We start from the raw sequence: 14,799 nt of genomic DNA, 5'->3' as shown, positions 1-14,799 counted from the left end.
GCCTGCTAAAATGCCCCACACTGTTTTAAGAGGTTAAAAAGCTCTTCACAGTCAGCTCAGACTGCAGACAAGCTTACCCTGATCCTCATTTCCCTAAGGTGTTAGGTTACTGTGAGGCAGGGAAGGAAGGACAGGGTGTGGTGGAAGGGAGTAACCTTGAAAGGGACAAATCCATGACAACCATGACATCATCTATGCATGTTTCTGTGTTGCCTTCTTAAAGAGATGGAGGGAATTTGGCTTGTTTGTCCAGCGTGATGGAACATTTAGGACCATTCACTTCTCAGTGCAGGTTATTTTTTGTCCTGGCAAACAGAATTTACCTGTGTACAGTAGATCTGCCTCATGCTTAGATTTACATGTTGCTCCGAGTCAGGAAATCTTAGTGGTTGAATAGTAGAATATATAGTTTCTTACTTCGACTGTGCCAGTCAGAGTGTGGAGTGTTTGCTGCAGTTTGACACAAACTGAATCTTAAATATGTACAATTTAAGATTCAAAAAGTTACCTTAGTATCAGACTTAGACTCAGTTTACAATACACAAATGCAGCTTTCATTTCTGAAATGTGGTGGTTGCTGCACTGCCTTCAGCGTTGGCATTTGAAAACATCATGTCAATTCTCCCAGCTGGAGCAAGCCCTCACTGAGGAAGTGAGGGCTTCCTCAGTGACACCAGAATATACATGGTGTCACAAACACGCATGTTTGTGGTCAAAATTGCAACATGGTGAGTGTATTGTGTGAGTTTTTTCTGTTCTGTTCGTATCATTCACACTAGTTAACTTCAAGCGACATGATGAGCAGGTTTTGCTTAATCCTCTTTTAGGGTGTGTATTCAGCCACAGTGAAACATCATTCCTATTCTGAGAAAGCTTATCCACTGCTGATATTTTTCTATGAATCTGATGTTTAATTTAGCTCTGGCCATTTGTTTGTCCATGGGTTTGTCATCACAGTAAACCCTCCCCTTATTATTAGGGCACCTGAAGTAGGCACTCCTCCTATTCCTGCTCTCATTTGACAGAACAAGGACAACTACAGGACAACTTCTACATAAGAAGAGTTGAACCTCAGGGGCTAAGATAACTTCTCCTGATATCTTGCTCTCTGCCTTCTTCGGCACCTTCTTCTTTGTCTTCAAATTACAAATCCTACAGGCCATGTCCAACCAGTCCTTCCAAAACCAACATGAAGAGGCCTACGCCTCCCTGATGAGAGGCCTGAAGGAGCTGGACCTACAGGGATCCTATGTTCCCACTGACCTGTTGCTGATCGGAGACCATGCTTTTCCTTTAGCAATGAACAGCCGAGGTCAGGTGCTGATGGCTGCCTCTCTGTACGGCAGTGGAAGGATTGTGGTCCTGGGTCATGAGGGCTACTTGACAGCCTTTCCTGCTCTGGTAGAAAATGCTCTGACCTGGCTGAGAGGTGATGGATCTGATAACCTCTCTGTAAGGGTGCACAGAAATGTCAGTGCAGTTGCTAATAACCTTCAAAAATCCAGCTTCCAAGTAGAAGTTGTGGGAGCTTTCAGTGACAACCTGGGAGTTGGTGTTTATGTGACCGATGCCTACAGTGTGGGCTCAGACTCAATGGAGCTGGTGACGTTTCTGAAAGCTGGAGGAGGGGTGCTGATAGCTGGACAAGCGTGGAGTTGGGCTGCAGATCACCCCAAAGAGAACGCACTGCATCAGTTTGATGGGAATAAAGTGTCGGGAGTGGCAGGAATCTACTTTTCTAAGAACTGTGGTGAGGCGGAGAACTTGCCTGTCTACCCTCAGATCCCGTCCTCCTGGATGTCTGTGGTGTGAGTGATTCTATTGGTTCTGCTTTACTGCACATAAACAAAGATTACAATTTTATCAAAAGTAAACAGCTTATCTGTCACTGAAGCAAACAGATTTTTTTTCTGTTAGTTGTTAAATATATTTTATTCTATATCCATTTACCCATTTCTAGAGTGTAAAAAATTAAAATGCAAACAAAATACATTCCATAGACTGTCTTTCCTTCTTAAAATGTCTTTCCCCTTTTATTCTTCCCTCTTTCAAATGCAGCATAGGTAAGGATTTTGAGGATGACTTAGAGTTCTTACTCCAGGGAATTTCAGAGTTCGAGCTCCCGCAGGGGTCAACTGCTTCTGAGGTTCTAGTCCATGGACCGCTAGCTTTTCCCATCGGTACTACACATGATGGACGGGCATTCCTCGCAGGAGCCTATTATGGACAGGGACGAGTCATTTTGATTTCACATGAAGGATTTCTGGGACTTGAGGTAAAGTTGACACCTTGAACTAGAATTTAAATTAAAGCTTTTTTCATGAACATATAACAGGAATTTGCTCCTATTGTACACGAATGCACTATTTTATAGATAGCATGTTTCAGCTTAGACAGTAAATATGCTTCCTTTCAACATTTATTTTGGTGTACATTACATTTGTCTACATTAGCAGTTCCCTACGGATTACCCTAGTGTTTGGAAGTAAAAAATAAATTTACATTTAAAAAATGTAAATATAGTTACCTTTAAGTAAAACATTTCAAATGCCCTAAAATTCACATATCCTGATAGGGTTAGGAGTTAACAGGAAGTAGTTCTCAAAGAGTTAAATATTTCTGCTAATCTCCCAAACCTTTTATATATCAGATAATCTGGAGCGATCGTGGCTCAAAGAGTTGGCAGTCTGTCTTGTAACCGGAAGGCTGCCGGTTCGAGCCCCGGCTCGGACAGTCTCGGTCGTTGTGTCCTTGGGCAAGACACTTCACCTACTGCCTACTGGTGATGGCCAGAGGGGCCGATGGTGCGATATGGCAGCCTCGCTTCTGTCTGCTACAACTGTAGCTTGCCTCCACCAGTGTGAATGTGAGAGTAAATGAATAGTGGAATTGTAAACTTGCAAAGATTATTATTATTAAACACATGACTGTATTGTTGCTGCTTTTCTTCCTTTGTTTTAGAGCATGGCTCCAATTTGGAAAAATGCCATTCACTGGTTGGATGAAGGCCGCAGAGGGGTTGTTGGTGTAATGATGGATCCTGCACTCAAAGTTCTCAGTGATTCAGGGCTGAAGTGTGAGAAAACAAACTTCAGGAAAGACCTCAGTGTGTTTGTGTGTACAGCATATATCACTGAGCATTTGGAGGAAATCCAAAACTTTGTGGCAGAGGGAGGAGGCCTGCTGATTGGAGGACATGCCTGGTGGTGGGCTCATTCAAATGCTGGGAAAAATGTGCTAACGGAATTCTCAGGTATGAAAATGCACGACAAGAGTGATATATAAAGTTATAAAGATATATAAAGTTAAGGATCTGGTTGCTCCTGGCCCAGATAATATGACTTATAACTTCTTGGCTTTAATTATCATTCTTTCGAGTAAGGAGAGTGTATTGCCTCTAGGCTGAGTCTGCCAAGTATGTCAGAAAAGCAGGACCTAACGCAGGACTCGCAGACAGGGAATTTGGTTACAGTGTAAAATAATGCAGTCCAAAGCAGTTCCAATAAATGTGATCTCCTCAGCAATGACTTCCCAGCTTCCAGTGCAGAGAATTCCAGAGCCCCGTCCTGGAGCAAGGCCCGGGAAGGGTGCCTGAAGGCAAGCATCTGGCAGCTAGGCCTTAGTCCATGTAGCCTTGCCAGACAGAGCCCAGAAAAGGGACATCGGCCCATTGTCCTGTAGACTCACAACCAGCAGGAGATGCTGTAGGGGTCGGGTGCAATGTGTGTTGGGCAGTGGCCAGGAGTGGATGCCCTGGTGGACTGATCCCCCACTACCTAAACTAGTGATTGGGGCATGGAATGTCACCTCTCTGGTGGGGAAGGAGCCTGAGTTAGTGCGTGAGGTTGAGATGTACTGGCTAGATATAGTCGGGCTCACCTCAAAGCATGGCTTGGGCTCTGGAAGCAGACCCCTGGAGAAGGGCTGGACTCTGTCTCAGTCTGGAGTTGCCCTTGGTGAGACGCAGTGGGCTGGGGTGGGTATCTGTATCCCCTTGGCTTGCTGCCTGTACGTTGGTGTTTCTCCTGGTGGAAAAGAAGGTTTGTTCCCTGTGCTTTTGGGTCGGGGAATGTCAATGATCGATTTTATAATTATATCACCAGACCTGTGGCCATATGTTCTGGACACTCGGGTGAAAAGAGGAGTCGAGCTGTCAACTGATCACCACCTGGTGGTGAGTTTTCCTGCACTAGAGAAGGTTGCTGAAAGCTTAATCCTGATTTGTCTTTGGCCTTTGATGTGTTGTACCAACTGACCTTTGTCCATCAACTTTGAAACTTCTTCTACAATGGAGGATGGTAAGAATGTTCTAAATTCCTTCAGGGTCTGGCTGATCTTGTTTCGGAGTGCATCTATGGTGAAATGGACCCATCCTATCCTTTTACTCAGGAGCTGTTTCTGTGCTTCCCATAAGATCTTTTCAGGTCCATGTCCTTGAGTGTAGAACGAAGGCACAAACTCCTGGGAACCAGTGTGAGATTCAGTCTGTCTGCGTCTCAGGTTAAAGTGGAGGTCGTTCCTATAGTCCCCTAGTTTCCCCAAATCCCTTACATAGACCAACCTATGTACCAAGTGAACTCACACTACTCACATCTTGTCCTATCTGACCTAAAATGGTTACATGATGTAGTTAGGCAAGGCTTTACAGTGGTTTCACCCTTAACGACTAGTGATGGTAAGGACCCATGCCTTTTTTCACACCTTGGCTCATTTAATGACTCACATAATCAACAGTGGGTCAGCAACCTTTACTTCCACCTCCAAAGCAGAAAACCCCCACTAGAGGTTAAGTACCTGGTACTCTCCAACTGTAGTTTTTAGAACTGAAAATGCATCATGATAAGAGCTAAAACATCTCCACAAACTTAAATAAAATCCAGTTGCCTTTATTTTTTTAAAGCTCTGGATGATAGAAAGCTACACACACATATCGCTGTGCTGTTTCCCAGGAAATCAGACATGAAAATGAGGAATTGAGGAATAAGAGCTCTGTTTTGCACTCGAGGGTTGTCAATACTTACCCCTGAGTGCTGGTCAGGATACAAGACTGAGATTTCCTTCCTTTTAGGACATTTATTGCTGGCTGGTAATCATGTAGGTGTATGTGGGCCAATAAGTCACCAAAGTAACATTACAGTGGTGTCAGTTCAAAATACCACTCACTCTGCTGACATACTTTATCTTTCAAGCTCGGTTCCTCTAATCTCTCTACTAAGAGATTAAGTATTCTGCACAGTATCTTTGGTGCTTCCTGGACTGTACACTTCTTGATAGAGATCTCGGATGTTGGTCTTGGAATCTGCTGGAGTCACTCGCACAGTTTACGGGTGACTGCCCTGAGGAAATGATACTACTACTACTACTACTACTGATACTACTACTACTACTAATTATTATTATTATTGACCCAGCATTGTTTCCAGAAGTCCTGCAAGGCTAAAAAGCTTATTCACGGCCAGAATGGACCATGCATTTTTCCTCTTGAAACTGACAGTTGGCGTCTTCTCTTGTCCAACAAATTATGGACCTAACTGTATGTGGTATACATGAGTCACTAAATGTGAAAAAATATTTTTGGGCTTGTTTTCAAACTCAAAATTTCTGGTAGTGTTTTTATAGTTTGCCTGTATCATTTAAATCATTTTACACTACAAGCCATGATTGCTCATAAAAACATCACAAAGCTCTTTTATTATATACATACAGAGCTCTAATAGCCTACAGTGATGATAAGGTGGCACATCTTGGGCAAAAAAAAACAACCTTCTGCAGTTTAATGAAAAAACCAAAGTCATTACACTTCCAACAGTAAACGAGAGTATTTTAAGTCAGATTTGCTTTAATATCTTCCAGGGAACAAGATCCTGAACCAAATGGGATTGAGCCTGTTGGGAGCAACAATCGGAGGAGGATCATACAAAGCCCCTGTACCCAGCCAGGCTATTAAAGACAGCTACCACTTCCGCCACCTTCTAAACCGCTTCGCTGCCCATGTGACTACAGGTGAAGAACTTAGCCAGCATGAGGAGAGATATCTGAAAAAGCTGGGCAACGACTGCAACGTCTACTTGCAGATGAAAGCCCATGACTCCTCCCACTACAGACAAGTTTTGGCCACACTCACGGATATATTAATAACATCAGGCCTGCCAGAAGTGAGTAGACAACATAATATGATCATCTTAAAAAAAAAATCCAAAAGAATGAAACAGTGCTGTTGACTTCTCACAGCTATAAGTGATCAATGACTGACAGCTGCCCAATCTATGAATGTTTGGTTTTGGTAGTTTTTTTTTTTTGGCTGCAGATGCTGTGATAATGTGCGAAAGATAATTTTTATAACATTCACTATTCATTTTCAAGGTGAGTGACAGCTGCCCTGTAAAGAGTCCCAAAGACCACCTCCTCCTCGCTGTGGGTACCCAGGTATATAAGGTTTGCCCAGATCCCGATGCCCTCCTGCCCTACCTCATCAAGGACAACCCAATGATGCCTGTTGTCTATAACCACCGGATCAAGGTTGATGTCAATACAGCAGGTCAGATCTCTCCGCTGTGTTATGTGAACTGGTTATAAGTTTACAATTTACAATATGTGTACAGTGGTTATTGTTTTGCTAACACATTTGAATCACATAGCAATGTTAACCATGATGCAGCAATGTTTGTTACTTAATGTTACACAGTTTTAATCTGTGAACCTCACTGTAGACACTGAAAACTGTGAAATACAGTTTTTAAAATACTGATTTTATACCTGCAAATGTCCCTGACTGTGTTGTTTTATTTTTTAAACATAATTGTGTTTCAGATGGGGAAGAGTGGATCAGCACAGGTCTCTACCTCTCTCCTGGTATGAAGACCTACATCGCTATACCACCTCAGATCGTCAGCAAGGATTGGAAGGTACAGCATATGAAGTCAATTGATTTTAATTTCAGTGATAATGCTGACCCCATGTAAGTCTCTGTCCTCAGGAGGCATCTAATCGGGATGCCTCCTAAAGGTTGGGGTCCACAATATTTTATTCTCATTATTTATTTTAAATATGCATTTTCTAGCCTGATGTGATACTTTGAAGATTATAGACCATCATAAGTATAAGCTGAGATTCCAGTCAAGCCCACTAGACTGCCCCCAGCAGTATAATGATATGGCATGCCTCAGCCTTCAATATCAATCCACCTATATCTAATGGGTGGGTGACATCACCCACTGGTTTTAAAGCTTAAAGCCTCAACTTCAGTACTCTGGCTACAATCATGTTGGGTTTTTTTTTTTAATTGCAAATGACCATATTGGGATGAGACAGAGTCAAGTTACCCAATTTAACAAGGTCACGCAGATACAAAAACATAACTGCAGTTATAATTACTTTAAAAATGTAAAAAAAAATTTGGTAGAAAGATCAGATTTGGCAGGGAGATTCCTATCAGGCAATGCGGCAATGGTCCAAAATCTAAGGCTTAAAAAAGAGAGAGACTGCAGTTTCTGGCACCTATTCAGTTAACTAACACATGCTAATAATGCATTTTCCTTTTCTTCTGCAGATTCAGATAGGATGTCAAACTGACTCACTGCATCATAGTGACGAGCTGAAGAGACCACCATCTGTCCATGAGCGATTTCCTGTCACTGCACAGATGATACAGGTTTGGAACCTGTGGGGAGGACTCATTTACCTGGTGGCCCCACCCAAAACACAAGTGAAGGGGTTGGAGGTCATAGTGCAGATGGCTGTACCTGCTCCATATTACAAGTCTGGTGAGTCTGTGGTGGATAGAACTGTAATATGTGTTTATCCAAGTGTGTCTCCAAGTAACAGTGAAACAGGGTTTCTTAACTGTTAATCAAAGCTACTAACTGAACAATAATTGTGTACGTCATAATGTATAATGTACTGTATAAAATGAAAAGACTGTGATTTATATCATGAGCATTAATTTCCTGTGGACCATTGTTATCTATGAAACCTCATCATTATAAAGTCGTTATTTGTCTCTGTAGATCTTGATGTGACACAAGTTTGTAATTTATCTAGTATGGGACATTAGCTAACTTTAAGTTAAAGCTAGCTAACCCCTAGTCCTTTTTTATACAGTGAGTGCAGAATTATTAGGCAAGTTGTATTTTTGAGGAATAATTTTATTATTGAACAACAACCATGTTCTCAATGAACCCAAAAAACTCATTAATATCAAAGCTGAATGTTTGTGGAAGTAGTTTTTAGTTTGTTTTTAGTTTTAGCTATTTTAGGGGGATATCTGTGTGTGCAGGTGACTATTACTGTGCACAATTATTAGGCAATTAACAAAAAACAAATATATACCCATTTCAATTATTTATTTTTACCAGTGAAACCAATATAACATCTCCACATTCACAAATATACATTTCTGACATTCAAAAACAAAACAGAAACAAATCAGCGACCAATATAGCCACCTTTCTTTGCAAGGACACTCAAAAGCCTGCCATCCATGGATTCTGTCAGTGTTTTGATCTGTTCACCATCAACATTGCGTGCAGCAGCAACCACAGCCTCCCAGACACTGTTCAGAGAGGTGTACTGTTTTCCCTCCTTGTAAATCTCACATTTGATGATGGACCACAGGTTCTCAATGGGGTTCAGATCAGGTGAACAAGGAGGCCATGTCATTAGTTTTTCTTCTTTTATACCCTTTCTTGCCAGCCACGCTGTGGAGTACTTGGACGCGTGTGATGGAGCATTGTCCTGCATGAAAATCATGTTTTTCTTGAAGGATGCAGACTTCTTCCTGTACCACTGCTTGAAGAAGGTGTCTTCCAGAAACTGGCAGTAGGACTGGGAGTTGAGCTTGACTCCATCCTCAACCCGAAAAGGCCCCACAAGCTCATCTTTGATGATACCAGCCCAAACCAGTACTCCACCTCCACCTTGCTGGCGTCTGAGTCGGACTGGAGCTCTCTGCCCTTTACCAATCCAGCCACGGGCCCATCCATCTGGCCCATCAAGACTCACTCTCATTTCATCAGTCCATAAAACCTTAGAAAAATCAGTCTTGAGATATTTCTTGGCCCAGTCTTGACGTTTCAGCTTGTGTGTCTTGTTCAGTGGTGGTTGTCTTTCAGCCTTTCTTACCTTGGCCATGTCTCTGAGTATTGCACACCTTGTGCTTTTGGGCACTCCAGTGATGTTGCAGCTCTGAAATATGGCCAAACTGGTGGCAAGTGGCATCTTGGCAGCTGCACGCTTGACTTTTCTCAGTTCATGGGCAGTTATTTTGCGCCTTGGTTTTTCCACACGCTTCTTGCGACCCTGTTGACTATTTTGAATGAAACGCTTGATTGTTCGATGATCACGCTTCAGAAGCTTTGCAATTTTGAGACTGCTGCATCCCTCTGCAAGATATCTCACTATTTTTGACTTTTCTGAGCCCGTCAAGTCCTTCTTTTGACCCATTTTGCCAAAGGAAAGGACGTTGCCTAATAATTATGCACACCTGATATAGGGTGTTGATGTCATTAGACCACACCCCTTCTCATTACAGAGATGCACATCACCTAATATGCTTAATTGGTAGTAGGCTTTCGAGCCTATACAGCTTGGAGTAAGACAACATGCATGAAGAGGATGATGTGGACAAAATACTCATTTGCCTAATAATTCTGCACTCCCTGTATATGTTATAGCCTGAAGCATTTTAGTAGATCCACTCCTCTCTTTGCTCTTTTCAGGTGTGACAACTGCAGCTCAGTGGTTAATGCTGCGCACGGCTCCTTCACCCTGGGCAGAGTTGGAGTTTGAAAACATTATTCTCACCATACCAGCAGATGTTGTTCGGGATCTGGAGCGCCCAGATGAGCTGGCTGCTCTGTGGGATGAAATGATGAGGGCCATTGCAGATCTGGCTGCCAAACCACACAAATTTCCCCGCAAGGAGCGCTTTGTGGCAGATGTGCAGATTTCTCACGGTAAGTGCATTGTGCCTCATGTTGTACAGTACACACATTGCACTTATTTGCTTGTTCTTAGAGACTCCCAAGAACATAAGGCCTGACCAAAAAAACGCTGGGTGACTGACTGGTTACATGTGGACCAGTCTTTGGACCAGCTGGCACTCCTAACACTCAGGAGTGTTAGCTCCTAACACAGCTAACACTCCTTTGAAGGAATTAATTGTTTTAATTGAGTAATTCATTCTTATTTGCTTGGGATGGAGTCACTGGGAACAGGAAGCCAGACTCAGAAGAAGAAAACAGTAACCAACCAAGAAATCAGTGTGGACTCTCCTGAAAGCTCAAGTTGAATACCTGCCATCCCAAGTCTGCTCCCTCTGCTTCAACCCCTCATGTCAGACATCTTGCAGCCCATTTGGTGTACTTCCTTTCCTTCCAAAGCCAATTACTGCTTCACTCATCAGCTTCTGATAGTGATGGCTTGAATCCACATTTTCTTCTCGGGGACCCGATTGTTGTCCTCTGCAACCCACCTCTACATGAAATACCTAGGTACACCTTGTTCTGCATCGGCTGCTATGTCTATATGTTTGTGATCGGAACCTCACAGAGTGTTGAAAGCCACAACAAATGGGAGAGTAATACGAACTGCCAACACCGTATTTTTTGAATTTGCGAGAGTAGCAGGTTCTATCTATGACAACAAGGCGTTTCTTCCTCAGTTAGTCAATATGGTCTGAGTCTTTAAACCTCCCATTCTATCACTGCCCTGAATGTTTGACTGATTGCTCTGCCAGCACTGGAGTGGATATTACATGGATAGCCTGCAAAAGATAAGCGCCAAGATTTGCTGGGCTTCAATTTCATGTCACCCATGTAGGTGTGAATAGGAGGCAGCTGCTGTCCAGCCTGTAGATGCTCTGCTCCAACAACCCACTTGAAAGCTCAGATGAGCTGTGGTGAAGGTTGCTGGGGAGTTCGGGCATTCTGCCACTATTCACACTTGGTAAATGGACTGGTTCTTATATAGCGCTTTTCTACTCTTTCTGACCACTCAAAGCGCTTTATACAACTAATTCATTCACCCAATCACACCCATTCACACAAGCACTTTTTTCTGAACTCTTAAGTGCTAAGTAGCTACCATTCACACTCTGATGAATGCATCGGAGAGCAACATGGGGTTAGTATCTCGCCCAAGGATATTTGGCATGCAGACAGGAGCAGCCTGGGATCAAACCACCAACCTTCTGGTTAGTAGCTGACCTGCTCTGCCACCTGAGCTACAGTCACCCTTTCAGTGATCAACTATAGAGTAATGATGATTTTGTTTGGTTCTTTGCTCAGATAGATACAATGGCATTCTCTCTCTCTCTTTTTTTTTTTTTTTTATTAAACCCTATGGATTCAGAATGGGATGTCTCCCAAATTTGTGTGGGTGTGAAAGTGGACGAACAAATACTTTTGGCAAAATAGTGCATATATACAGTAACAATGCTGGCTTCAGCTGTCTAACAAGTTTCAGAAAATGAGGTGTGTGCACACTTAATCCCTATAAGCTGAAAGCTCAGGCTTTAGAGCTCTAAATGCTTATTCATCAGACAGTTTTTCCTTCTACTTTTGGCTCTGTTTGAAATCCCTGAGGGCGTGTATCCCCAGCTTAGCTTCTGAGTGCAGAAGCTCTACCCATTTGTTATTGAAGTCTTGTGTTTATAAAGAACTGCCAATCAGAGAAACTTGTTTAAACGTCTATCCATCCACTGGCGTCTATCTCAGCTGTGACAGGGCAAAAGGTTGAGCAGACCTTGGACAGGTCGCAAGACCACTGCAGGGTTACCACAGAGACAGATGAATATTTACACTTAACATGACTAACTTTTACCGAAGAACCATAATCATATCATGCTTTTGGTTGTTTGTTTGTTAATTGTTTATTTTTTTTAAATAAAAGCTATCAAATCTATAAAATCTAAAATCTATAAAAAATAAAGAATCATCACTATACCACTGTTCATTTCTCTTTTTCTGTTCAGGCTGGATGCATGCAGGTTATCCTATCATGGCACACAAAGTCTCAGCTGCTGAGCTGGTCGGTGTTAAAAAAGGTAAAGAAATGTGGGGCCCCATCCACGAGCTGGGACACAACCAACAGAGAGGCTGCTGGGAGTTCCCACCAAACACCACAGAGTGTACATGCAACCTGTGGTCAGTGTATGTGCATGAAGAGGTGCTGGGTCTCCACAGAGGACAGGTAGAGTAAATCACATGTGTCTATTTTGATATCCCATGATAACTGATGATTGAACTCAGTTTTTACTAAAAGTAAAATATTTTACAATCATCTCATTCCATGTTTTTAATGCAGGCTCATGGAGCTATGACTGCAGAAAATCGACAAAGTCGAGCCAAGGATTACGTCGCAGGAGGCAGGAAACCAGAGAGCTGGAGCATGTGGGTGGCTCTGGAAACATATATGCAGGTGAGAGAATTCTACTCTGTAGAGAAACTGTCCTTTGTCCACACACCTGCTTTCACTGGAAAAAAATGATTGCATGTAAAACTGAAAGCAGAGTGTGAAACAAGGCACGTTCCAGAAACTGTAAGATGATACCTTTTAAATCAAGTCACTATCAAGAAAGTGTGGAGACAGAATTAAAACAGTATCTTAACAAACAGAAATAAGCCTGACACAAACACTTTATTAGACATAACATGATTATCAGCATTATGATTTTTGTCTCCTCATCTGCAGCTCCAGGAAAGGTTTGGCTGGGATGCCTTTAAGAAGGTGTTTACTGCGTATCATCACATGAAAGACATCCCCAAGGACAACAAAGGAAAGATGAACCTGTATGCTGAGACTTTCTCCCAGACTGTGGGGATGGACCTGACTGGCTTCTTTAAGGCCTGGGGCTGGCCAATAGAAACAGCCACTGAAGGGAAGCTCTCCCAGCTGCCTTCCTGGAACGATCACCCCATGACCCAGTATGACTAAACCTCAAACCACTGCAGTGTGCAGAGAAATGGTTTCAACCAATATCTTAATTTGAAGTGAATGATGAGCAACACGGTGAACTGATTTGGTGTCTGGTGTTCTGTTTCAACAACATTTATTAGAGTATCTGAATAGAGAAACAGAAATGGTGGACTGAGGTTGTAGGTATCGAATCTTTCCCTTTATTTTGTACAAAGCCAAATAATTTTGTTCCCTGCAGAAAATGCAACTTGATGTTTGTGACTTGTGAAAACTGGAAGACATTACATTACTAAACAGAGATTGTTTCTGAAGATGAAAATGTTCTTGCATGTTTGCATATTTATTACTTACTTGCATTTCTTTACTTGCATCCAAAACTGCCATGGTTTTCTTCCACACATAAACACACACAGTGACATATAGGATGCTATTGCAGAGCCAGCCCTTAAAACTAGATGAATGAGTGCGTAATAAAGCCTGGGTGTGTCGCTTGTCTGAGTTTTAAAAACAGATGCAGAATGTTGACTAACAGGTTTTGAAGCCTTCTCTGTTCACTGACACCTCGTCTTTCACTTAATTCCATCAGCCTGAGTCAGTCGGTTGCCCTGACTAAAGTCACTCCTCTAATTGTCTTTGTCTTTTTCACTCAAGTAGCCCCTCCTGTTCTTATTTGTATACACTCACTTGCTGTTGTTGCAAAGTTTTCACCAGTCGTTCTAAACAAACCACAGATTCAGCCAACCCTATAGGCTGAGGAAGGCTGTTTCAGCTACAACATCAAAATTTGATGGCCTCTGATTATAACATAAGAGCTTGAAAATAAGGCTTGAAGAGCCAACAGCAGTAGCAGTATAATGTCTGGGAATCTCTGCTATATACCCGGGACCCTGGCCATGTAGGACTTTGTTATTAAGATTATTAAGACCCTCGATCAGTCCAAGTAACTGACGGGCCACAGCTTTCTCTCAAATGGAAGGGATGGAGACAGGACAAAGGTGACACCCTGGTTGTGTCTTTGCCGTGTAATTTGTATTTTACTGCGTGCATTCAGCCTTTATGCACTTCTTTCTATGGTGACATATAATCATTGATCCAAGGGAAAACATTGATGGCTCAAGGTAATCCAGATTTTAAAGGGGCTACACTATCAAGAAATGATCAACACAGATCATTAAATCATTCATGTAAATCACTGAAAACCCAGGTGTTCAAATGTAAAAATAGGAGAACAGAGCTGCTGAATTGTCATTAACAATGCCAGACTAAGTCTGCTATGGGAACACAAAATTAGTGAAGTTATATTTTGACAGTAAATCAGACGTACAAAGGTTGTTTAAGGACAGGCCACAAGTAGAAACATACTCCAGGGTGTGCTCACCAATAAGAACGGGACTATTAAGAATATTACAACCAGAGGAAAGATCTAAGAAAGAAGATGTGAAAGTTAAAGTCACCAACCATAATGAACTGCTCAAATTAAAGAACAACAGATGAAAACACATTTGAGAGTTTATTTAGGAATTCAGAAGGAAATTTAGGAGGATGATAGAAAACAAGGAGACTGGATTCTTACACAAAGTATTTTGAATGAATTGAAAAAAGAAGAAGCGAGAAGTAAATGGAACACAATTTAAGTTGTTCCTGTAAACCCTTCTGTTGAATGAAAAAATTAAGAAGGGAGTAGAAATTTGATGAAAATGTTACAGTCTCCTTCTGTGTGTTATAATTACAGAGTTTGGTTAACCTGATCAGATTTTGAGGTCAGTGACTTATCATTTTCTCTTAAATTGTGATCACTAAGTAATTTGGATAATAAGTACAACGTAGCATAAGATAGGTTACAGGGGGGTGATAGTGTTGTGGACATAGGATAGCAACACAGTG

General features: G+C 42.1%; 1 protein-coding gene across 1 annotated transcript; it reads left to right on the top strand.

Annotated features, from left to right (window-relative positions):
- The first annotated feature begins 1,032 nt into the window (after positions 1 to 1,032).
- LOC146693437 (TRPM8 channel-associated factor homolog) lies at positions 1,033 to 13,215 on the top strand. The gene is made up of 11 exons (XM_085479294.1): positions 1,033 to 1,808; positions 2,059 to 2,275; positions 2,962 to 3,253; positions 5,854 to 6,155; positions 6,364 to 6,538; positions 6,811 to 6,905; positions 7,550 to 7,763; positions 9,717 to 9,953; positions 11,972 to 12,189; positions 12,304 to 12,417; positions 12,691 to 13,215. Exons 1-11 carry the CDS (start codon positions 1,162 to 1,164, stop codon positions 12,931 to 12,933), a joined length of 2,754 nt encoding a protein of 917 aa, XP_085335420.1. The 5' UTR covers positions 1,033 to 1,161; the 3' UTR covers positions 12,934 to 13,215.
- Positions 13,216 to 14,799: the final 1,584 nt, after the last annotated feature.

Source organism: Copadichromis virginalis, linkage group LG14 (genome assembly GCF_057382275.1).
Source record: "Copadichromis virginalis isolate Kocher_CV1m ecotype Utaka linkage group LG14, C_Virginalis_male_GT1.1, whole genome shotgun sequence".
Taxonomy (NCBI): Eukaryota; Metazoa; Chordata; class Actinopteri; order Cichliformes; family Cichlidae; genus Copadichromis; species Copadichromis virginalis.
Note: the sequence above shows the minus strand (reverse complement) of the source record. Positions and strands in the feature narration are given on the sequence as shown.